The sequence below is a fragment of the Piliocolobus tephrosceles genome, chromosome 3, assembly GCF_002776525.5.
Source record: "Piliocolobus tephrosceles isolate RC106 chromosome 3, ASM277652v3, whole genome shotgun sequence".
Taxonomy (NCBI): domain Eukaryota; kingdom Metazoa; phylum Chordata; class Mammalia; order Primates; family Cercopithecidae; genus Piliocolobus; species Piliocolobus tephrosceles.
The window spans coordinates 48,614,189-48,638,175 of NC_045436.1; the positions used below are offsets into that span (position 1 = coordinate 48,614,189).

A 23,987-nucleotide genomic window follows, 5' to 3' on the forward strand; every position below is an offset into this window, starting at 1 on the left:
CTTCTGAAAAATCCAAAGATATTTACAAATGTAAATTAAGAAAATCTGTTTTAAAAATTATATACATAGCATTACTTTAGCTCTACAATTCATACAGTATAAAATAGTTTATTCACTTAAATCTCTCTCATGAATAAACTTCATGTTACTGCATATATATATATATAACTGCTAGAGATTGCATAATATCCAAGTCATAGATGTACCACAATTTAATTTTCCATATCCTTATTTGGGAACATTTTTGGTTGAGTTCAATTTTTATTTATGACAAATTGCATTGTTTTAACAGTGTTTAGATTTTCATGATGTATTATTCCAGATCTCCTTTTATATTGTAATTTTTTGGAAATATTAACCAAAAAGTAGCATTTTAATATTTACCACAGAAAATAAAACCTTAGCGATTTTAATATACATTAGCCCTTGCTCTTGGCTAGTTTAGTTTGGCTTCAGGCTCCTCCTTGTTTAAATGATTATTTGATTCTTATCTCATTCCTTGATTTTGTTTCATGTTCCTTAGTGTCCATCTACTATTATTTCCATACTATGAACCCTGCTTTAAATAACAAGCATTTGAGCATTTTCAAATACAGCTATAGTTAATTACTGTTTGATCTTATACTAGTCACACATATCTATTCTGAATAGCTCATACATTTTTTCCTTGTAGATTTTAAAATCAAGGTATTTTTATGCTTGTTGCTGTTTTCTGCCAGACAGTTTGCACTAATGGATATTATCAAACAAATGCACTGGCGTTTGCTTTTTGCTACGTAATTTTCTCTGGGGTATTATTAAGCCTTTGCTCCTATGAACTTCATAGACTCTCCTTCCCATTATTTCCAGGCTGATTCATCCACAGACTTCTTTGCATCTCCTTGGCATAAAAACTGTTTCAAAAAATGTTCCAGTTTATCATCTCCCTTCACTCACTTTTTTCTGTGGTTTCATAACTCCTGACATTCTTGGTGCATCTCTTCACTATTGTTTTCATTTAGGATGTCTTTCCAAATTATACTCTTGTGCCACAACTTTTTCAAAATCATTTTATTGCTTGTCTCTTTCTGAGACCTGTGAACAAATGATGAATTATTAATAAATGCCTTCCTCTCTTTATTTGTCGTAGCGATTACTAAACTCATGCACATATACACCTACCATTTCTTCCCCTTCATCCTTTCTTCATCCAGTCCCTCTCTAGCACGTGAAGGTGAGGCCCCCGGGAGTGAGCTTGGATGTGTACATCTACCATAAGCGACAGACCCCCTCAGCCCACAAAGCAGCTCAGCCTCAGACAAGCCTAACTTCTGTGGTTTAGATTTGATCCTATACACCACTGAGACATTACTCGAGACACTTTGGTTTTGCTACCTCATACGTATGCCAAAATATGCATTACACTATGTTTTAGGGGTGGTTTTTGTATCTAAGGTTAGTATTTGTGATTATGATTTCTAGCCACAAAAGATGTTTCATTTTATTCTCTTCTCTTGCACAGAGAGTAAGTTAGCCTCTCTCATTCTTCCATGGATTTTATCTCGTGGTGTCCCTACTGTTCTTCAGGGATTATTCATTTCAGCCTGTTGAGCTTCTCAATTTCAAACACACAGTGTCTCAGAAAGAATATGAATTCCTTAGGCAGGCCAGAAGTCCTTATTTGCCATTGTTTTAAACCAAAGCAACAGATACACCGTTTCCCTACATTCCTATGATTCTATCTCTAATTTATCCCTATAGCATTATCACCAGTTAGGGAAGATACTAGTTTCTACTACTGTTTTTTTCTTTGATTTTTGCAAACTCTCCTCCACAACGGATGAAAAATGTAAACCCTGTCTAGTAATACACTTTTAGTACCTAAATGCTTCATTTGGAACAAAAACATTTTGTAGCAACTGTATGCTAGCAACAGTGGAAATCCCCAGCCATGAGAAGACAAATGGCATGATGCATGCTCTAAAGGAAATAGGCTAGTGGGAGAGAAAGGAATTTAAATAAGTATTCATGATAGAGAATGGTATGTGTAACAATAATAACACAATGTATTAAAATTTTGGAGGAATTAATACCAGGCACAAGGAAGTTAAGAAAGATTCCACAGAAAAAAAAGTAATGTTTTCATATTTTCTAACAATGGTTTATATTGTCCATTGCATCCTCATTCTAGAAAATTTGTAAAATTGGTAAATATTTAAATATCTGCCTAACTCCTTCATGCAGGTAACTACTGCTATCATTGTTATATATCGTCTTCTTTTTGTTTCTTATGCTTATTTTGCAACTTTAAGATACTGTTGTCAATATCATTAACTATTCTGTTCTTTTCACATACATTGTAAGAATGTGCTAGAAATGGTATTAGATTATTGGGGGTCTTTTTTAGATTATTTGTGGCTCATTTTGAGTTTCCTTTGGCCTTTGATACTATTGACAGAAGCTGATCAAACTCTAAGGTTCATAAACTGACCAAAGACCCTGGGATGTTGGTGCTTATATAAAACTCACTCTTCAAAGATCAGGGTGTTTTTCTAGCCCAATCAGAATTTTCTACTGAGATAAAACAGGGAGGTGTCCTGGCCCCCTTTAGCTTATTTTATAATATCCTTTGATGAGTTCTTTGCATGTCACCATCCCGCCCCACTACAGAAGACAGAGAAAAACAGCTTCTCATCTTTAAATACTTACTTTGATTATGTGGTGTGTAGGGGCAGCATGTCCAGCTGGATTATTATTGTCAGGGTTGGATTACAAACAAAATTCTCTAAAACTCATGTTATCATCTTTGGTAGATGCCTCCCAACTTTCAACTTGTTCATAAACAAATTACAAGTTTAGTATATGTAGTCCAAAAATCCAAATGCAAAATGCTCCATATCTGAAACTTTTGGAGCACCGTGATGGTCAAGGGAAATGCTCATTGGAGCGTTTTGAATGTAGGCTATTTGGATTCGGGATAATGCACACATTCCAGAATCTGAAAAAGAAATCCAAAACACTCTGGCCCCAAGCATCCCGGATAAAGGATGTTCAACTCATACTGCATATAGTTCCATTTTGCAAATAGTGTTTCTCAGAGGATACACTGAGGAGCAGTGTTGTCAATCCCACCTGGACTTAAATGAGGTCTTATTTGGGAGCAGGGGGAGATGGTTGAATCAAGTAAATACCTAACAACACCTATCCTAAAATAGTTCTTGTGGAAAAGCCTTACACTGCTGCTGTTTAACATCTGCACATTGAAGCAGATTCCAGCATTAGAGAGCAGCGCTGACTTCTCTGAGCAGCCTCTGAGGCGGGTTCCATCAGTGGCTCTGCAGGCCCAGGTTTTGCAGGCCTGTCTTTACAGCAGAAGTTAGTTTTGCCTGAGCAAGGTTACCTGTTAGATCAGATAATCCTGGAGCTGTGTGGGGGTTGTGTGTATATGTGATGTTTGTTTTTCGGTTTTTGGGGGGTTTTTTTTGGTAAAATGTATATAACGTAAAATTTACCTTTTTAATCATATTTAAATGTACAATTCAGTGACATTAAGTACATTCACCTTGCTGTGAAACCATCACCATTGTCCATCTCTAGAATGTCTCATCCTCCAACATGAAACTCTGAATTCACCAAACAGCAATTCTTCATTCCCCTAGTCTGGAATTTTGTGCGCATTTTATTTTTAATTTGGGCTTTACTTTTGTTAACAGAAGAAAATGTCAATGAAGGAACTTAGATTTGATTCAAGAATGTAATTAAAGTTGGCTAACTAGAAATTGGTATTTACACACTCAAAACCCTGACAAAGTGATAATGTTATACATTTATGTTATTATAGAAATTGGTATTTATACACTGAAAACCCTGACAAAGTGATAATTTTATACATTTATATTATTATTGCTATTGTTACAATACTCAGATGATATTAGTCTTGTCATTATCAATGGTACTACTCTGGTTTCTGTGACCATCGCTAACATCATTCCCACCATTGCTTCTTCCCTGACTTTCTGCAGTAGGCTTCTCACCAGTCTCCCTCCTTCTTCTCCTGCTTTTTAATTATGCATTCTGATAAGTCTGTTTTTAATTGTCAAGCTAGACTAGCTGGCTTTAGGTACTTTTACAGCAAGTACAACTTCAGACTCATTAAGTATAACAGAAGGGTGACTTAAAAATTATTCTTCAAGAAGGTTAATTGGAATGTAATTAGGTCCTTCTGTTTTTCTAAAATGTACTCCTGAAACAAGGTAAATTCACAAGAAAACTAAAAACATGCGCTATTTCATATTAACTCCCTACAGGAGATTTGGGTTGGCTGGTGCAATTGCCATGGTTTTTATTGGTGATTAAGAAGCAATCTTAGCAAACTTACCATTGTGTCTCATTTGGATTTTGCACTCTGACTTCTTCGTGGGGACTCACCAGAATAATTCATGTGTGGAATAACTGTATTTCTCTCAAGCAAGGGGAATGTTTTTATATCATAGATATTCAACTGTGTTCTAGATTTTTTCTGTTTGTTGACAGAAATCTAAGAGGCAAATTTATGGCCTACCTAATAACCAAAAGGTGTTTTTTAGCCCCATGTCTTACTCTGTTTTATGTCTCTATTCTTTTTTTTTTTTCTTCATTTGCTTTTACAATGTATTTTTGGATACTTGCATCTTCCAGTCACTAAGTTTTTTTGAATCTGGTGTACCCCAAAACTGGAGCTTAGCTCAGGAGGGTTCTTGGCTTCACTCAGGAAAGAATTCAAGAGCAAGCTGACAGCGGCAGAAAGCAAGTTCTATTAGAGCCACAGTGTACAGCAAAATGGCTGCTCCATAGACAGAGCCGGGCTATGCCATAGGCAGAGTGGCCCAGAGTAGCACTCATGGATTGCCAGCTAGCTATATTTATACCCGCTTTTAAACAGATGCTAAATAAGGGGTAGGTTATTCATGAACTTTCTGGAAAATGAGCAGGGAGTTCTCAGAACTAGATAAGGTCATTTCCAGATCATTGCCATGGCATCATTTATAGACTGTCAACCAGAGGTTGCCCTTGTTGCCATCTTGGTCCTAGCTGGTTTTGGCCAGTTTGTTGGCTACATCCTGGTTTGATCAGGAGGGTCTTGACCAAGGCTCAGAAAACAAGTTTTGCTGATCTCCTACTTCATTTTCTAGAATAAACGTGTTTTCCGTGTCTTCCGAAAGTTTGTCAGCATCATTTTTAATTAATCTATAATATCCCGTGTGCCATAATTTACTTGCCTATTTAAATTGTTACACACACACACACAACTTTTTCTGCTGTTATAAATAAGGCTGTGATAAGTAGCTCTGTGTCTAGACCTTAGTTCACATTTTAGATTAGTTCCTTGTTTCTAAAGTTATACATTTAAATTGCCAAATTATATTACATAGAGTAGTATACAAGCAGCTTTCCAGACAGAGCTAAGAAGAACATTCCAAGCAAAGGTAACTGTGGTGACCTGGAATATTTAGAGTGTGATGCTTGTGTTGGCGATGGGGCTGGAGAGGAGGCACCCCAGATCCTTCAGGGCCCACATGTTTGGGCTGAGGGGCCTGGATTACAACCAAGTGCTGGAGGACCCACTGTGAGGGGTTTGGTTTGTGCTTTATACACAACACACTGGCAGCAGTATGCAGCACGGTTAAGAGGGATCTGACTGGCGTCAGAGGGACCATTGAGGAGACTATTGCAAAGTCCAGGTGGGAAATGCTAGAAGTCTGAATTGGAGTGCTGGCACTGTGACATAGAGAGGTAGACGTATTCAAGAGAAATTCAGGGGTAAACCAGATGACTCAACGTTTGGAATAGTTGAAAATGGCTGCCTGCTTCTCTGGTAGGCAGCTGATGGATACATATGTATTTGCTTGCATTTAAAACATGCTCATGTCCATTTGAATTCTAAACAGAAAAAAAAATATATAGCAGCTTGCAAACTATCACTCAAAAACCATAACACAAAAAACAGATTTCAAGCACTGAAAGGAATTTCATCACTCACACACATGCATGCACGTACACACACACACACACACACACACAAACACACAAACTCCACTTGAGGATCAGCCTTGACTAATCTTTTTAAGCCTTTCTTCAGAGTTATCCAGTCCCAAAGCACTCTCACAACCCGGTCTCAGAAGCAAAGCGCCATTCTAAATAAACAACTGATTCTATTTGTATACACTATGTTACCCTTCCGCTTTCTCTGCTTTTAGGAATAAGGTTAAATTTCTGTATCAGTTCCAGAGCTCCCCTTTGTAATTTGGGACATAGAATACGTTATACTGTTTACTTTTTTTAAAATTTGCAATGTAAGGCTATACTTTTCCAAAGACCAGAACATAACTGAAAGCATTAGTGTTGAAAGAGATGAAGTGGAAATGTATTAAACAGTTTCATACGAGACCAAAAATAAAAAACAGAATAAATGGTTCCTGATACAGAGCAGTAATAGTGAAAGGAAAAATAAAGTTTGTATGTATAAATTGTGGCAATAGATACCGTAACTTACAAAGGGATTTCTAATGACATTTGAGTATCTGAGTCAGACAGAAGAACCTAAAAGGGATAGACCTGGAGACTTGGAAAAGGACTTTTTTAAGGGCTGTTGAAAAGTCAAAACCCAAATATGGTCTACTAGTTTTAATGAATTAGTTGTTATTTTGTACCATGTGTCGACAATTGACACAACATTCATAAATCATCCCTGTCCGTCTAACCAGACAGACAGCTGCTTTTCTGTCTCAGTTAATGGGACTGGTGTATATTTTTAATATGGACCTCATTATTAGTTGACTCTTCAAGTACTATATTCCATGAACTCCTGTCCCCAAGGACAGGGGCATTTTTCCCCTGCCAGAGAAGCAACACTGGGAGACATTTAGTGTAAAGCACGTGAGAAATAGTAGGGGAATCCATTGATAAGGTTTTCTAAACACGCACAGACTTCTAAGGCTCACAGTGACTTGCCTGCCTCCTTCAAATTGATTTAGTGAGGTTTACTGAGCTAATATAGGTGACAGCACAGTGCCCACACCAAAAATGTCTTATGAACAGCGTCTTGAGTCTGGCAGGCCTCAGAAGGTTGTCTGTTTGTTATGTCCTACAGAGCTTCCTTATCCTCATTGGACGGAAAGACCCCTGGTAGTTCAAAGCCTCCTTGCTCCTCCCTAAACTCAGATATAAGATTCACATCTTGGATCCTTAAAGACAACCAAGGCAAAATCAAAGTTGGGCTCTGATATTCATTTGTGAAATTCCCTCTTTAGGGCGCTGGGGCAGCCTCTCATTCACTCTCCCTGCCTGGGATGACATGATCATAATAAATAGCAAAACATAAGGAAGAATTATGTTTAAAAAAAAAAAAAGCGAACATCATTTTAATATTTGAAAACAGCGTTACCATCAAGTTTTACTGGCCCCTTAACATTTTTAAACCCAGGGATCAGTCTGATTTTAAGATGAGTCAAATGAATTGAATGTGTAGACAGAAAATTCCAAGCTCTTTATGAGTAAAAAAAAAAAAAAAATGTTTACAGAATGCTGTACTGTGATGAGGATTCCGATTATGAGTCCTATAACTCATGAAGTCAAAAACAAAAGTGCATTTTCTAGCCAGGCAGAAATGGCCTGTCCTGATTTTACCCTGCCGTGCCTGTTACATAGGCTTGATTAGGAACAGATTTTTTCTAAGTTCCTTTTTTTTAAAACAGAGCGATGGATATTAGCTGATTTTCATAGGATTTGACTTACTCTTTTATGCCCATGTTATGAATTGGTCGATCTATTTATAGCTGTTTATAAATGTGTTTTTTAAAAATAACTTTCAAGGTTTCACTGCTAATTGTGCAAAATGTCAAAAACAGAGAAAAGTATAAAGAAGTAAACAAAAATAATCTGACCACCCAGAAATAATCATTATTAATATTGGCATAGTTAATTTTTAGTTAATAGTTAATTTTTTTTTTTTTTTTTTTTTGAGACAGAGTCCTGCTCTGTCACCCAGGCTGGAGTGCAGTGACCAGATCTCGGCTCACTGCAAGCTCCGCCTCCCGGGTTTATGCCATTCTCCTGCCTCAGCCTCCCGAGTAGCTAGGACTACAGGCGCCTGCCACCTCGCCCGGCTAGTTTTTTATATTTTTTAGTAGAGACGGGGTTTCACCATGTTAGCCAGGATGGTCTCGATCTCCTGACCTTGTGATCCGCCCGTCTCGGCCTCCCAAAGTGATGGGATTACAGGCTTGAGCCACCGCACCCCGCCCATATATTAATATTTTTATGTTTTTAAACATTGTAGAATCAAGCAATTAATATTGTTTTTCTTCTACTTTCATTCAACAATAAAAAGCATTTTTTAAAAACTTTAGAAATTATTTTAAATATTTGGCTAGGTACAGTGGTTCACGCACTTTGGTAGGCCAAGGCAGGCGGATCACTTAAGGTCAGGAGTTCAAGACAGGCCTGGCCAACATGATGAAACCCCGTCTCTACTAAAAATACAAAAATTAGATGGGCATTGTGCCAGGTGCCTGTAATCCCAACTACTCGGGAAGCTGAGGCAAGAGAATCGCTTGAACCTGGGAGGTGGAGGTTGCAGTGAGCCAAGATCGCACTCCAGTCTGGACAACAAAGCAATACTCTGTCTCAAAAATAAATAAATAAATAAATAAATAAATAAATAAATAAATTATTTAAAAATTTTTAGTAGTTGCATAATAGTTCATTTTTAGTGTTTATTGAACTACCCTCCAACATTGGTCAGCATTTAAATTGCTTCCAGTTTTTCATCATTATAAAATCATGAGGTTAGCTGTTTATATATTTATTCTGTATTTATTCCTTCAGATACATTCCTAAAAGTGAACTTAACTAGATTGAAAGGAATTCTAAAGGATCTTTAAAAATTTTATCCAATTGCTTTCATGAAAGGTGGTGGTAATGATTGACACCTCAGCAGCAGCATGTGAGGGTGTTTATGCTAGCAGTCTCTCAGAACCATGGAGTAGTAAATTTTTAAAGCATCTTTCTCATCTGACAGCTAAATATAATGGTAATTTTAATTCTCATGTCTTTGATTTCTTTGATATATTACTATTGACTGACACAAGTTCTTTTTACATCATATCATATTTAATATAAATTGTCGTTGACTAGAAGATGTTTCCTAATTTTACATAGGTTAAAATGGGAATGGAGAATGATACAGCCTAGAATTGATAAAATATGATACTGTTTTTAACATTTTGTCTTCGTGTTTTTGGTGAATCTTTTTTATTAAGTATGTTTATTTTTTACGATACTTTTTGATTAACAATTTAAAAGTTATGCTATAAAATTAATGAATTTGTGTTTTTATCTCTTCCTCCTTGGTTTTAATCCTTCCCTATCAAGAAATAAGATAACTGATTAATTAACTACTCTTTTCAAATTTATATGAAAATTTATGCTGGTGTATGGCATCTCACTCAAATAGTTTATGAAAACTATTTTTTAAACCCATTTTTCCAAGAACATAATTTTATATACTTGGCCAAATTAAAAGTTAGGCAGTGTAGGAGGAGTTTAAAATGGCACAACAACTTTGGAAATTTGTTTGGCAGTTTCCACTAAAGTTAAATACACCCTACCTTGTGACCTAGCAATTCTGTTCTTGGATATACATCCAAGAGAAATGAATGCATATATTAACAGAAAGACTGATACAAGAGTGGCCATAGCACATTTAGTCATAATAGCCAAAAAAATGAAAACAGTACAGATGTCTAACAATGGAACAATCTGCAAACAGATTGGGGTACACCCATACAATGGAATACTACTAAGCAATAAAAAAAAACCAAGCTATTGATGTACAACAAGGCACAGATGAATCTGAAAACCATTATTTTGAATTTAAAAAGCTAGACAAAAAAGAATACATACTTTATGATTGCATTTGAAATTCAATAACAGGAAAAATTAATATATGGTGACAGACGTTAAAATGATGGTTACATGGCAGAGAGTGGGTGCTGATTGGTAAGGGGCACAGGAGGACTTTCTGAGGTGACAGGATGGCATATATCTTCATCCGGGTAGTATGTATGTGAACATACACACACTTAAGAAATCATCAAGCTCACTTAAGGTTTATGCATTTTATGGTACATTATACCTTCATTTAAAGTAATGGAAAAAAGCTTAAGTACCAAAGAAGCTATGTTTTAGAATTTAAAAAACAATAGTTCACTTTACACATTAGTAAAAATTACACAGTATTTCTAAATTTGAAGTTTGCTAAGTGTTTTCTTATCATTTTTCTTTGATTACTTGAGATTTTTATGTATACAACATTACATGTGTAAAAGATATCACTTAATTAAGAGAATAAAGGAAAGGAACATGAAAGAGATGGCAGTGCTGTAAATGATGTTGTTTTTCAACACAGCAAATGCTGCCTTAGGACAGAAGTCTTGCACTGTAATAACCTCATTAAATATGGCATTCTGACTTCAAATGTCCTGATCCCCAGTTATATTAATCAAGTAGACACACAGGATGAATGCCAACTAGCTTTGCTGCCCCAGCCAAACGATATAATTAGACCAGAGTCAAGTTCTAAGCACAGAGCCTCCCTCTGCCAGAAACCCAAGGAGCGAGATACATTATAAAATAAGGGTCCTACAATTCTCCCAGCTTGCATTCCCACAGTAAACATTTCTTCCATTGTAATTTAAAAAGAAATTGACATTAGTAGCAAGAGGATCTGATATAGTTTGTTTTTTTTAGGTTGTTGGTTTTTCTTTCATGCTATAAATCTAACACAATGCAGAGCTGTGTGGAATAAATGGTTCTTTATTATAACACTTTAACTTTGAAAAGCACTCTACTCTTCACAATAATGTCTAATTTTAGCTCAGACCAGCCTATAATATACATAGGACAGGTATCAATTATTGCCCCTTTATTTTCCTGAAAGAAAACCTTAATTCAAAGAAGTTGGTCCCAGGACCCAAAGTAAAGCCAGATTTTCTGACTTCTGGGCCAGCGCTGTATCATTGGCTATGGAGTTGACACCATAGCCACACTTATCCCTGCTCAGGGAGGATGCCCTGCTGTACTTTCATACCTCCAGGGATATAATTTTGACTAAAAATCTGCTTCAGAAACCCCCTCTCACTCTAAGCAAAATGTCTAAACACCTCAAGGAAACTATATCAAATTTAGCCAAGTTTTAAGAATTTTACTTCCTCTGTATGTTCTCTGGATATTACTTTCCAAACTTGCTACTGTGAGCCTGGAAAGAAAACAGCCTTTTCACAGAAGGACAGTGCTTATGCAGTGAGCAACAATTTACTTTACTGCATTTTTTTTTTCTTTTTTGCTCTATCAGATGGAACTGCTATATTTGCTTGCCAAAACAAAGTTATTATGTTTTTAACTACAGCCAGAATATGGTTACTACTGGTTCTATGTTCAACTCTTTTTTCCATTTGTTTGTTTTCTTTTTTAAAAAATGATGTTTTTAGGCTGGACACAGTAGCTCACACCTGTAATTCCAGCACTTTGGGAAGCCAAGGTGGTGGGTCACCTGAGATCAGGAGTTCCAGACCAGCCTGGCCAATGTGGCAAAACCCTGTCTCTACAAAAATACAAAAATTAGCCAAGCATGGTGGTGTGTACCTATAGTCCTAGCTACTTGGGAGGCTAATGCAGGAGAAACACTTGAACCTGGGAGGCGGAGGTGGCAGTGAGCCAAGATCACGCCACTGCACTGTCCAGCCTGGGTAATACAGTGAGACTCCGTCTCCAAATAAATAAATAAACAAATTTTAAAAATAAGTAAATAAAAATGTTCTTAAATAATTGGTCCAACCATTTCCAATCAAGCCCGTTAGCAGAATTATCCCCACAGTGTGGCACTAGGTGAGTGGGATTGAGTATATGGTAGGACGAGACTGGTGTCTGCTTACTTGACTTAATCAACACCACATAGCAAGTGGTGACTAGGTCATCCCCATTAGAAGGACTTCCTGTATAGGAATCACAGACAGATGGAAAAGTACAGAAGGAAATAGCTTAATGATGCAAAGTTCACCATCACAAAGAACAGGGAAAAGTTTGACTCAAGTCCATGATTATTTTCTTCACCATTCATACCTCTTTCCTGTGCAGTCCATCTAGATTATTTCAGAATGTTGATTTAGAGTCATATTTTCCAACTTCATTTTCTGTTCGTCCACTTAGCATAGCCTACATTTCAACCCATACATGTCATGATACAGGTTGAGTATCCTTTAACCCAAAACGCCTGGGACCAGAAGTGTTTCACATCTCAAATTGCGGAATATTTGCATTATACTTACCAGTAATCACCCCTCATCTGGAAATCCAAAATCCAGAATGCTGCAGTGAGCATTTCCTTTGAGCACCATTTTGGCCCTCAAAATTTTCCAGATTTTAGAGCATTTCAGAGTTTGGGTTTTCAGACGAGGGAAACTCAGCTTGTGCTTCTTCTATATGATGATTCATGTAAATCCCTTCTTTTTGAATTTCTTTCCTCCACTGTAAACACTTCAAAGTTCTTCCCACACTTTAGGCTGTACAAAAGGCCTTACTGTATCCCATAGCCTTTTAATTTCTTCACAAACTTCTCCCTTCGCTGAATTCAGTAGCAGTTTTATTTGTATTTATGACCTGTCACTGTGCATGTTATACCAACATCATTTAAAATAGTTAATATTACTATTATCCCCTGAACACTTACTAATGAAGCACTTTACAAACAAGCATTTAACCCTTACGACAGCCCCATAAGGTTTTTACTAGTCAGGATAGGCTAAGCTTTGATGCAGTAACAACAACAAACCCAACTCTCAGTGGCTTAACACAGCAAGGATTTCTCACTCATGCTTTGTGTCCACTGTGTGTCAGCAGAGGGTATCTACTCATGGCAGTCAGGCTGACAAAGCAGTTACTATCTCAAACATTGTTAATTGATAGGTCAGCAGTTAAATGCCATGACCTGAAGTGAAATCTGTCATTTCTCTTTATAATTTATCTGCCAGAATGAGTCACATGGCCATAGCCACCACCAAGAAAGCTTGTCATCTCCCCATGTGCTGGAGAGATGGAGAGCTGATGTACTGGATAACAGTATTGGGTGCCTCAGATAGGTGCTCTTGTTATCCTCATTTTATCAGTGAAGAAACTAAGGGTCAGAGAGGCTAAGCTGGAGCAAAGAAATACACTGGGAAAGAATAAAGGTTTGAATACCTCCAGCTACCCCCCTTACCTGTGACAGCTGGAGGATGGGGTGAGGAGTATAGAGTGGGTAAAAATACTGACTGTCAGTTGGAGTTTGAATCCTAGCTCTGCAGCTGACTAGCTCTTTGGATAATTTACTTTAATGAGCTTCAGCCTTCTCTTCCATAAGACAGAAATAATAATTTCTACTTCATAGGGCTTTTGTGATTTAATTATGTATGTAACATGCCTGGTACATAGTAGGGATACAATAACTGGTAGATACTGTCAGCATTCATTAATTACTGACATTAATGTCAGTGTTCATTAATTAAAAATTCACTCTTTACTGACAGTTTTGCAAATAAGATTCAGAGCTTCTGCAGAAACATTTCAGGTATGCTTAGAAGTACTAGGTATCTTTTTAAAATAATTCATGTTGCCTGGAGTATGGGATTCTCAGGTACCTGAGTGATTCACATATTTTATTAACCACTTCACTAAGGAGAATGAGACAGCTTGCATTGTTGCCAAAGGAAAACCACAGGGTCCTCATCTCACTTGCAGGGTGTTAGGGTCCAACGCTGCCTACAAAAGTGAATGAGATGGAAAAGACAGGACAGCCTTTTCTCTCTCCTGCTGGGAAAAAAAATGTCATTAAATTGGGGTGGGAATCACACGTATAGGTGAAAGAACAGCAGAAAACAAGAATCAATAGATGTGGAAATTAGTTTAGCTTGATTTGTCATTACTGCCAAAAAGTGTGAAAACTTATTATTCATCATCATCTCTGCATCATTATGCAGTTGTCTGCATCCTCTCGTGTCGGGTGTTTGAAGAACTCTTTTTAAAATGTTTGCTTCCCTTTGGTGAATGAGGAAAGAAAACAGTTTTGGCCAACTCTTTGTTGTATTTCCAATTTGTCGGGATTGTTAAGAGATGGATTATCTTGTCTTCCACATGTGTCCTTTCTCACTCAGCACTTGTTAAACCATGGGAAGGTTCACTGCTATCCTGTGAATCCTGCAAAAAAGATGAGATGGACTTTGCCTTGAAGATGTTTACTAACCGGTGCATTTCACTAAACTCCAGATCCTTTCCCTATCCTTTTGTTTATTTATTTAGTCTGTTGACTTTTACTTTTCTTTCCACTTACAAAGAAAAATACTGTTTTCCAATCCCAGTTATAAGGATAAAGTTTTCATATTTGATGGTCAATATGGTACCAAAAAGAAATGTATGTGAGTTAATAATAAGCCTGACTGCCCTATGTGGCATTTCAGCAGCTTTTCTTTTTTGCCCTTAGTTCTCCCTCTGATTTTTTAAAAATTTGTAGTTATTTGCTTTCCATGTTAGGAAGGTTACACAAAAGAGTAGAAATCATAGTAATCACATATCTTAAAAATAAGATGAAATGACAGTGCTATTAATAAGATTTGTGGTAGTTTACAATTAAGAAGTACCAGGACTTACATTTTAAGCTTTATGGGTATTATTTCTCTCCCCTGCCCCCCGCTTCTCTTGCCCCCCACACCCCAAACACATACACATAGAGACTCATTCATTCATGAAGCCCATACCTGTAAGACAAAATTTCACTGATGAGGAGCTGAATCTTAGATAGCTAAGGTAGCCTGCCTAGGACAAACAAAAAAAAAAACCCAGCAGATCCAGGAGTGCAACCTTTCTATGGCCTTTCCATTGTCGTTAACAGTGAATCGCTAAATGACTGTGGTGCTGCCTTGAAGGGCAGGGCCTTGTCTTATTCATCTTTGTACCCAGCTCTCAGCACAGAACAGAATGGAACAAGGGGGTGACGTAACCAGTGCTATATTTTAGGAAGATAAATCTGGGAACAATGAGTGGGATGAAGAGAACAAGAAAAGACTGGCATCGTGGAGAGCAGTTTCAATGCCATTGAAGTGATACAGAGAAAAAGATGATGAGCCAATGCAGGAGGGAGCCGTGCTGAGAGAAGAAAAGTCGCCAATATAACAGAGATTCATGAAGAGTGCATGAATGAGACTTGACCATGTGGAGGCAGGGAGGAGTGCTAGGTCCTTGGGTAAATAAATATCTGTTCATGCAGCAACTGTTTCTTGAGCATCAGCTGTGTGTCGGGAACTATTCTAGGTCCCGGAGATACAACAGCGAATTGAGCAAACCAGAATTTAATTCTCCTTCAGCTTATGTCCTAATTGGAAGGATATGTTGGTCAGGATTCTCCAGAGAAACAGAACCAGCAGGAGATATATAGAAATGGAGATATAGATACAGGTTGAGATTTCAAGGAATTGGCTTATGTGATTGTAAGATCTGGCAAGCCTGAAGTCTGCAGGACAGGCGTATAAGCCGGAAACTCTTGGCAGGAGCTGATGCTATAGTCTTGAGTACAATTTCTTCTCAGAGGAACCTCAGAGTTGGTTAGTTGATGGGTTGGTTGGTTGGTGGGTTGGTTGGTTGGTTGGTTGGTTTTGAGGCGGAGTGTTGCCCTGTCACCCAGGCAGTAGTGCAGTGGCGTGATCTTGGCTCACTGCAACCTCCGCCTCCCAGGTTCGAGCAATTCTCCCACGTCAGCATCCCAAGTAGCTGTAATTACAGGCACACACCACCACACCCAGCTAGTTTTTGCATTTTTGGCAGAGACAGGGTTTCACCATGTTGGCCAGGCTGGTCTCGAACTCCTGAACTCAAGTGATTTGCCTGCCTTGGCCTCCCAAAGTGCTAGGATTACAGGCATGAGCCACTGCGCCCAACCAAAACCTCAGCTGTGCTCTTAAGATAGTTCAGATGATTGCATGAAGCCCACCCAGATTATTGAGGATAATCCCCTTTATTTAAGGTCAACTGATTGTAGATATTAACCACATCTACAAAATGTCTTCATAGCAACATCTTGACTTGTGTCAATTGAATGACTGTACTACAGTCTTGCCAAATTGACACATAAAGCTAAGCATCCAGGGGAGGTGTAAGAATGACCAGTGCATACAAATAACTGAGGGTGTTTGGGAACAACGACCAGTGTCTGTGGATCAGAGATTCTGGGGAAGGCTTTTCTGCTGTAGTAGATACTTCTCCATCCTACAGACAGGCCACTGAGACTTGGGGATGTTAATCATCTTATTTGAGTGCTAAAATGGCTAATGAATGGCCCTGCTGTCATTCTGACTCAGCCCATGTACAGAAAACAGCAGAGCCCTGCCTCCAGGGAATGATCAAAGGACCAGAGTGTTTGACTTTTTCCCAGGAGCAACACCAGTTGGTGAGCAAGTTCAGATTAGGAACTTGAGCATCAACTGTGTGCCAGGAACTGGGGATGCTGCAGATGCAACAGTGAATCAAGCAAACAAGGATTTTGCTCTCATAGAGAGCAAATCCTCCACTCTAATTGGAGAATATATTGCTCAGGAGTCTCCAGAGAATTAGAACCAGCAGGAAATATGTAGGAATAGAAATAAAGATACAGAGCATAGATCCTGAACATAGGGAGGTCAAAATTGCTTTTTGGAAGTGCGAGGAAAGGAATGGCTTTATCCAGCTTGGATGCCAGACACCCCTTCTCCTTGCTCCCCCTCCCTCCCTGGGCTCTTGAATGAGCCATTCACCCTTCTTCCACCTCCCCTTCCCCTCTATGTAAACCATGACCCACGTAGCCCTTCAGTTTCAGCTTTGTCACTTTGTTAAGGAGCCCTTCCCTGAACACTCCAACTAGGATAAATCTCCCAGTTATAAGCTCCTCCTCGCCAGACTCCCTTTTCTTCTAATGTAATACTTAACACTGTTGTCACTAAGTACTTTATTCTATATTATTTTATTAATGTCTGCCTCTCCTGCTGTGCTTCCTGAGGGAAGGAGCCAAATCACCATTGTGCTGATTCTCTGTGTTAAACACAGTTCTTAGTATATACTACTTGTTGCATGAATGCACAGATAAAAGAGGGAATGGATGAATGAATGAAATATACTGCTTCCAAGTAGTATGTATTAGTCTGTTCTCACACTGCTCTAAAGAAATACCTGAGACTGGGTAATTTATAAAGAAAATAGAGTTAGGCCAGTCACAGTGGCTCATGCCTGTAATTCCAGCACTTTGAGAGGCTGAGGTGGGCAGATCACTTGAGGTCAGGAGTTCAGGATCAGCCTGGCCAACATGGCAAAACCCCATCTCTACTGAAAATACAAAAACTAGCCAGGTGTGATGGCAGGCACCTGTAATCCCAGCTGCTTGGGAGGCTGAGGTACAAGAATCACTTAAACCTGGGAGGTAGAGGTTGAAGTAAGCTGAGATCAAACCACTGCACTCCTGAGCAGCAGAGCAAAACTCCAAAAAAAAGGTTTAATTGGCTCACGTTTCCATAGGCTATAGGAAGCATGATGCTGGCATCTGCTGGGCTTCTGGGGAGGCCTCAGGAAACTTACATTCATGGCGGAAGGCAAAGAGGGAGCCAGCACTTCACAAGGCTGGAGCAGAAGGAAGCGGGGTGGGGAGGTGCCACACACTTTTAAACAACCAGAACTCTTGAGAAATCACTATCACAAGAACAGCACCAAGAGGAAAATCTGCCCCCGTGATCCAATCACCTCCCACCAGGCCCCACCTCCAACACTGGAGATTACAATTTGACATGGTATTTGGGCAGGGACACAGACCCAAACCATATCATAGTGAATCTGCAGGGCATCTTAAACAATAACCTGGAAACATAATAACACATCCTTGTTGCTACAGTCCTTTCTTCTAATCCCCAATCTGATCATATCCTGTATGCAGCCAATCTCATCTTTGGCATTTGAGTTCTTCTAATTTCAGTTTAAAAGGTAGAACTTCCCTGAACTCTTTTCTAATTTGGAGGTATTTTTTAAGCATTTGAGCCCAACACAAAGCAAATGAGGTTTTCAGAACTGTTAGAACAAAGGGAGGTGCAAGTGGGAGAACAGAGTAGAAATATTCAAGAACAGTGCTCCATGGCAGAGGGGTGACAGGCAGGGGGTGCAGAAAGGGAGTCAGGCATGCATGGAATGTCCTAAGAAAGTCCTCATGCTTAAAACAGATAGTTCTTTCTCTTCTTACCCCAGGCAGGAAATTCTGACTACTTCTGCCTGTGGTCTGGAGTCTTGGGAGTTAGAAGAAAAGCTTCTGACTCAAGGAGTTCCTGACAGCTCTGAGTGGACCCTTTCAAGCCCAGTTCAGAGAAAGTTCAGTTAGGAAGCCCTCGTATAGCCGCCAAATGCCCCCTTCTGCCACAAAGACAAAAGCTAGTAACGACTGGCACATGGGAATGACCATGTAGTTGAGTGAATGAACTGCGCGGATATGACGGCTACCCACGTGAAACCCCAGAGCCTTTTACTCTGGCTTTTGATTTGACAATCAGAAGCCAAAACAACTTAAAATGGCATTGGTATTACTGAATGCTTCCAGGAGCTCTTTTGCCCTTTTGTGTTAGATCCCAAATATTAATGGAAATCAGCCTTTATGCTGCAGTTGTCTACTGACTGTGGGAAAAGAAATTCTGCATATTTTTTTAAAGTAGCATCAGTCAAGTCATCCTACAAGGTGTGTACAAGTTTCCCCACTTGCATTTTTTTCATTAGAGCTTCTTCCTGTTAAGAAAGAGAAAAATCTCTGTTTCTGCATTCTCTACATTTTCGGAAACTTGGAAGCCTCCATTGCAAATTATATAGGACAGTCTTGGGATCCAGACAGACTTTGACTATATCACCACAGGGTATAACAGGAAACACTTTGGTCCACAAGTTAGGGATGGATGTTTGAGTCTTGACTCTGCCACTGAGCAATTGCGTGGCCTTGGACGAGTCCCTGGGCCATGGTGGACTAGGTAGTCTCTGCAGTTATCGCCGCTCTAAGATGTATGGTTCTCATTGCAGGCATCTTTTCCACAAGTCCTGTGTTGACCCCTGGCTTCTAGATCATCGCACCTGTCCCATGTGCAAGATGAACATTCTTAAAGCCCTAGGGATCCCGGTAAGCACAGCACAGCCTACATCATCATAATGTCTGTCTTTCTGCATTGCCCCCAAAGCAGGGAGAAAACACTATACTTGGATGTTCTGTGTCCCCTCAGTCACACATAGCAGTCACATCATCTTACAAGGCTCCAGGAGAACTCCTATGTCTGAAAGCGTTTCTCCCCTCACTTTTTCTCTGAGGACATCCCAACCTTTCACCATGTCCATTGAATTTGTCTGTGAGTCAAGGGATCACTTGTGCAGCTCATTGGCTTCTCTTCTGGGCTGCAGCATGGAGGGCAGGTGGGATGGCAGCAGACACATCACAGACCAGTTGCACACTGAGCACCTCTTGCATCATCATCACCCCTGTTTGGCCATCAGGGAGATCCGTAAGCCATGCTTTGCCCCACAATCACCTGGGTTTCAGAGGGAGCGAGTACCTCCCAGCAATGCGAGGGGAGGACAGAGGCTGAGAGTCAGGCTCAGAGCCTCAGCTCAACTCAGATCTCTGTGGAGACTTTGAGTGAACAGGAAACCGAGCCAGAGCTACTTAATGCTAGTACTTAGTTCTTAATTTAACGGGTTCCCCCAGTTAACTCCCCCAGAGACTAAATGTTTTCTAAAGTTTAGTCTCTCCCCTGTACAAAGAGAATCAGCCAGCTGGCTTGATGCTCCAGGGAGACTTTCCCAGGACTGTATCAGGTGAAGCCTGCAAAGTGGTGGGTGGTGAGACACCAGCTGCTATATGTTCTCCCCTCTCAGCGATGAGGGCAGGAAGCAAGGCAGGCCACCAAATCCAAGGACTACACTGAGAGATGTGAGAAACCCTACACGGTGCCGTGTAGAAGTCAGACAAACGAAATGCCGATACCAGCTCCCCCTCAGCCCCTCCACTTTGCTGCCACCTGCCTATCGTCACTCCTCACTGCTAATGGCAGAGAATAAAGAGAATGTTAATAGTCTCAAGATGTCACTGAAGAAGGATCAGATCCCATATCAAAGGTTTACTTTAATGCCAAAGGACTCATTATCTTAGGAATATCAGAGTAGCTCTGCTGGAGAGGGCACACGTGAAGCATTATGAGGACATGCATTGGCTGAACTTTCTACCCTATGCCAGCTGCCTCCATGCCTGCTGTGTGACTTCCATGGTTGATACTCTGAACACAAATCAACTTGTATGACTGTACCTTTAAGCTAGATTTTAAAGATAATGCATTAAATTTTCAGACCAGTTATAAATGCATAATGCATTCATGATGAAAATCAATTACAGGGAATACGAAACATCAGTAAAAACCCAACAGCTCTGCCAGATACTGGTGACTTAGAAAGCCGAGCTCAATTTTTGTACTCTTCACATTTCTGTCTGTAACTGAGTCTTTAAGGGAAGGGGGAAATGTGTGTATGTGTGTCTATGGTCTCCAAAATCTTTAGTATCCTCACAGTTCTCACAGTGAAACAGAGACAGTTGCATCCTTTGATGTGTTCCTGTTGTTCAGGGTACTTTTAGAAATATTAAGTGCGAATCCCACTGCTCTCTGGTAAGGACAATGGAACCTAACAAGCATCCATCGTTCAATTTTGTACTGAAGAGTATTTGACTCCAGACTTTTTCAGTGGTGGTATAACTTCTGCAGAAGCTACTTGTAAATAAGTTGCAAATATCGCTGTTAATTATTTTTAGAAGAATTATTGGGTGGCCTTTTCTCTTATTTCCAAGATTAATAACATTTTAACTTTTTGCATTTGGGCATTCTGGCCATGGTTTGATGCCTACCAAGTTTGGATAGGATTTTACTTAGCACAATGAACTGTCAGAAAAATAAACATGAATAGCATCTTTTGGATTTGGTAAAGATTTTTAAAGGCCAGCTGAACAAGAACATTATACACATCCAAGCCTGCCCCCACAAAACAGAACATCCTCCCTGAAGAATAAGGCACTTTTGTGCTACTTCTCACAAAGCACGAAGGCATCCATGGATACCTTCTGTGCCTCCTAACCTTTTTCTGTTTTTCTCCTAGGGAATGACAAAGTCAGGATCTAGGAGGAATTTTGGATTTTGTTCCCCTTCATCCTTCTACCATTGGGTAGCACTATGTCTTAATTATATCAACAAGATGACTTCCATTTCACTAGGCAAGCTCACAGCTTTCTCAATTAGAAAAGACTTCCTATATCAAACTGAAACCCTTTTTATACAGCTTAAACAAACTGTCTATAATTTTCCTATGTTCCATATATTCCATTTCTTCTTCTTCAAAGAAAATTGAAAAGAGCTTGTCACTCTCTGATAACTGATGTCTGTTGATGCTTCATCTCTGCATTCCTTACATATGCTAAGTGCTCAATAAATGTCTATGGAGTTACAGCCCTTCAGAGCCTTGAAGGCTGCCAGTTACACAATCGTATTTATGAATTTCATCCTGATTCTCCTTTGAATAGTGTCAACTCACAAACAACTTGGTTGTAATCCTGATCTAGCGTATTCAAATACAGGTGGCATATTATTTTGGTTTTTGTTTTTGTTTTTGTTGTTTTAACAGAGTGTCCTTGTATCTACCCATGGTATAAGACAAATAAATTGAAAGTCAGAAACTGAGGATGTTATTTTGTAAATGATTTCTCTACAATGAAAATGAGAGCACAGTTCACTGATCACGCAATTCCTATAACAATAGGTATCATTTTCTATTATATTTTGCCAAGGGAAATATAATACTGAATGCAAAGAGTGGGAAGTCCTTTATTATCAGAAGCATTTTGATCTACATTACGGTGCTTCTCCCTCCATTCTGTCCAGTCAGTTCTAGGTCTATCTTGGTAGAATGACAGAATACAGTTTCAGCAAATCTTCCTCTATAAGGTACCATATAACCTGGGACTTTCATAAGCCAGCAACCAGCTTCTATCACTATTATCCTGATAGGAATAGGCTGATGATTTTTATTGAACGCAAAATCCTGTATAACTGGTGTATTCACAAGATTCTATTTAGCAGTTGCTTTATTAGAGGGGTTTCCCATGCTAACTTGAATTTAAATACCTGTGCAGTTTTCACTTGCAGATAGCATTTGACATCTTGTTTTAAATTTTATGATTGTGACTTCTCTTAAAGGTATGTAGATTTGGTTTCTTTTTAAAGTATTATTCCATTTTATGAACCATGTAGAGTGGATATAATCTGTGAGGTTCTGTAAAGTTGGTCTATTAAATATTATATGTAAGCCAAATTATTTGTGCTTGCTACCATTGACAGTTTCGCTGTGCTAATTAGCTCTTTTGCCCTCTACCCACTCTGTTAAAGATAGCACAATTCCTACTATCCCACAAAATGAAGAACAAAAAACACTACATCAAAATTAAGAAAATATACAGAGAACAATACCAACAGCTAGATCAACATTTTGAAAAATATGTCCATTATTACTGCATATGATTACATTTAAGTATTTATGGCCAAATAAACAACCTGCACAGTACCCTCTCTGTGAAATCTTTTCTTCCTTAAAAGCCCCCCCCCCCCATAGTTGGTTTTGTTTAATAAACACCTGTATACAGCATATCTTTGAATAAAACTTTACAGTTTTTCAAGTATTTTCTCAAATCCTCCCTTAATTGATTTAGGGCAGATTTTAACATGCCCAAGTTTCCAGGGCAGAAATCTGAGATTCAGATCAAATTTCCAAGCCACATTTACTGAGCACCTAGTCATTGTCAGTGGCACTATGTAGGGGCTTGGAGTCCAAAGTCAGTAGAGTGTGGTTGCTTCACTTTACAATGTCTGGGGACTAGCAGAGTGAGATCAGCACATTAACTAATAGCCATACAGCATGGGAGAAGTACCTTATAAAGTGCTTCCAGGATCAAAGATGCCTTCCTGGGAGGGAACATGCCTTAGAAAAGGGGACAGTGGACCTGAGAATTAAAGGGTTATTAGGAATTCACCAGGACCCAACTTGAGACCTTGGGATAGGAAAAAGAGGGTGATTGGGTCAAATGTCATCCTGAGCACGGGGACAATATAAGCTACAGTGTTGAGAGGAGAGAATGTATGGTGTGCTCCATGTCTCCAAAGGAGCACTGTGACCTTCTGTGAGGTCAGAAAAGTAGGCTGGAGCCAGACTCTAGAGCATCTGCCTCTGTCCTACCAGGAAGCATGTAATTCCTTCCTTGGGAGAAGACAAGAAACATACCTGTAGTGGTTTTGTTTTTTGTTTGTTTGCTTGTTTGTTTTGTTTTGTTTTTTTGAGACAGAGTCTTGCTCTGTCATCAGGCTAGGGTGCAGTGGGGCAATCTCGGCTTACTGCAACCTCCACCTCCCAGGTTCAAGCGATTCCCCCGCCTCAGCCTCCCGAGTAGCTGGGACTACAGGTGCATGCCACCACACCCGGCTAATTTTTTATATTTCAGCAGAGACGGGGTTTCACCATGTTGGTCTGAATGGTCTCCATCTCCTGACCTCATGACCTGCCCGCCTCAGCCTCCCAAAGTGCTGGGATTACAGACATGAGCCACTGTGCCCAGCCCATGGTGTTTTTTTGTTTTGTTTTGTTTTGTTTTTAAAGAATGCTCTGATGAGAGAGTGCAGACTGAAATAAACTGGAGAAGCGATTGTAAGTAGATAGGGAAACTGGTAATGGGAAGAGAATGTTCATAAACCCACTTGCTCGTGTCCAATGTCAGTATGTAAATTTAGTAAATTTAGTGAATTGGTTATTCTATGAATCGACTTTTGACAAATTGAGTTTCAGTGAATTGGCTCCCTTCCAATATAGCTAGA

General features: G+C 39.3%; 1 protein-coding gene and 1 pseudogene across 2 annotated transcripts in view; one reads left to right on the plus strand and one right to left on the minus strand.

The window, feature by feature from the left end:
- Nucleotides 1–23,987, plus strand: part of RNF150 (ring finger protein 150) — a 219,036-nt gene that overhangs the window by 143,460 nt on the left and 51,589 nt on the right. The window contains exon 5 of the mRNA XM_023226008.2: nt 19,117–19,213. Within this exon, the coding sequence (XP_023081776.1) occupies nt 19,117–19,213 (97 nt within the window). The remainder of the gene's footprint in view (nt 1–19,116; nt 19,214–23,987) is intronic.
- Nucleotides 1–23,987, minus strand: part of LOC111551927 — a 76,312-nt pseudogene that overhangs the window by 9,061 nt on the left and 43,264 nt on the right. The window lies entirely within an intron of this gene.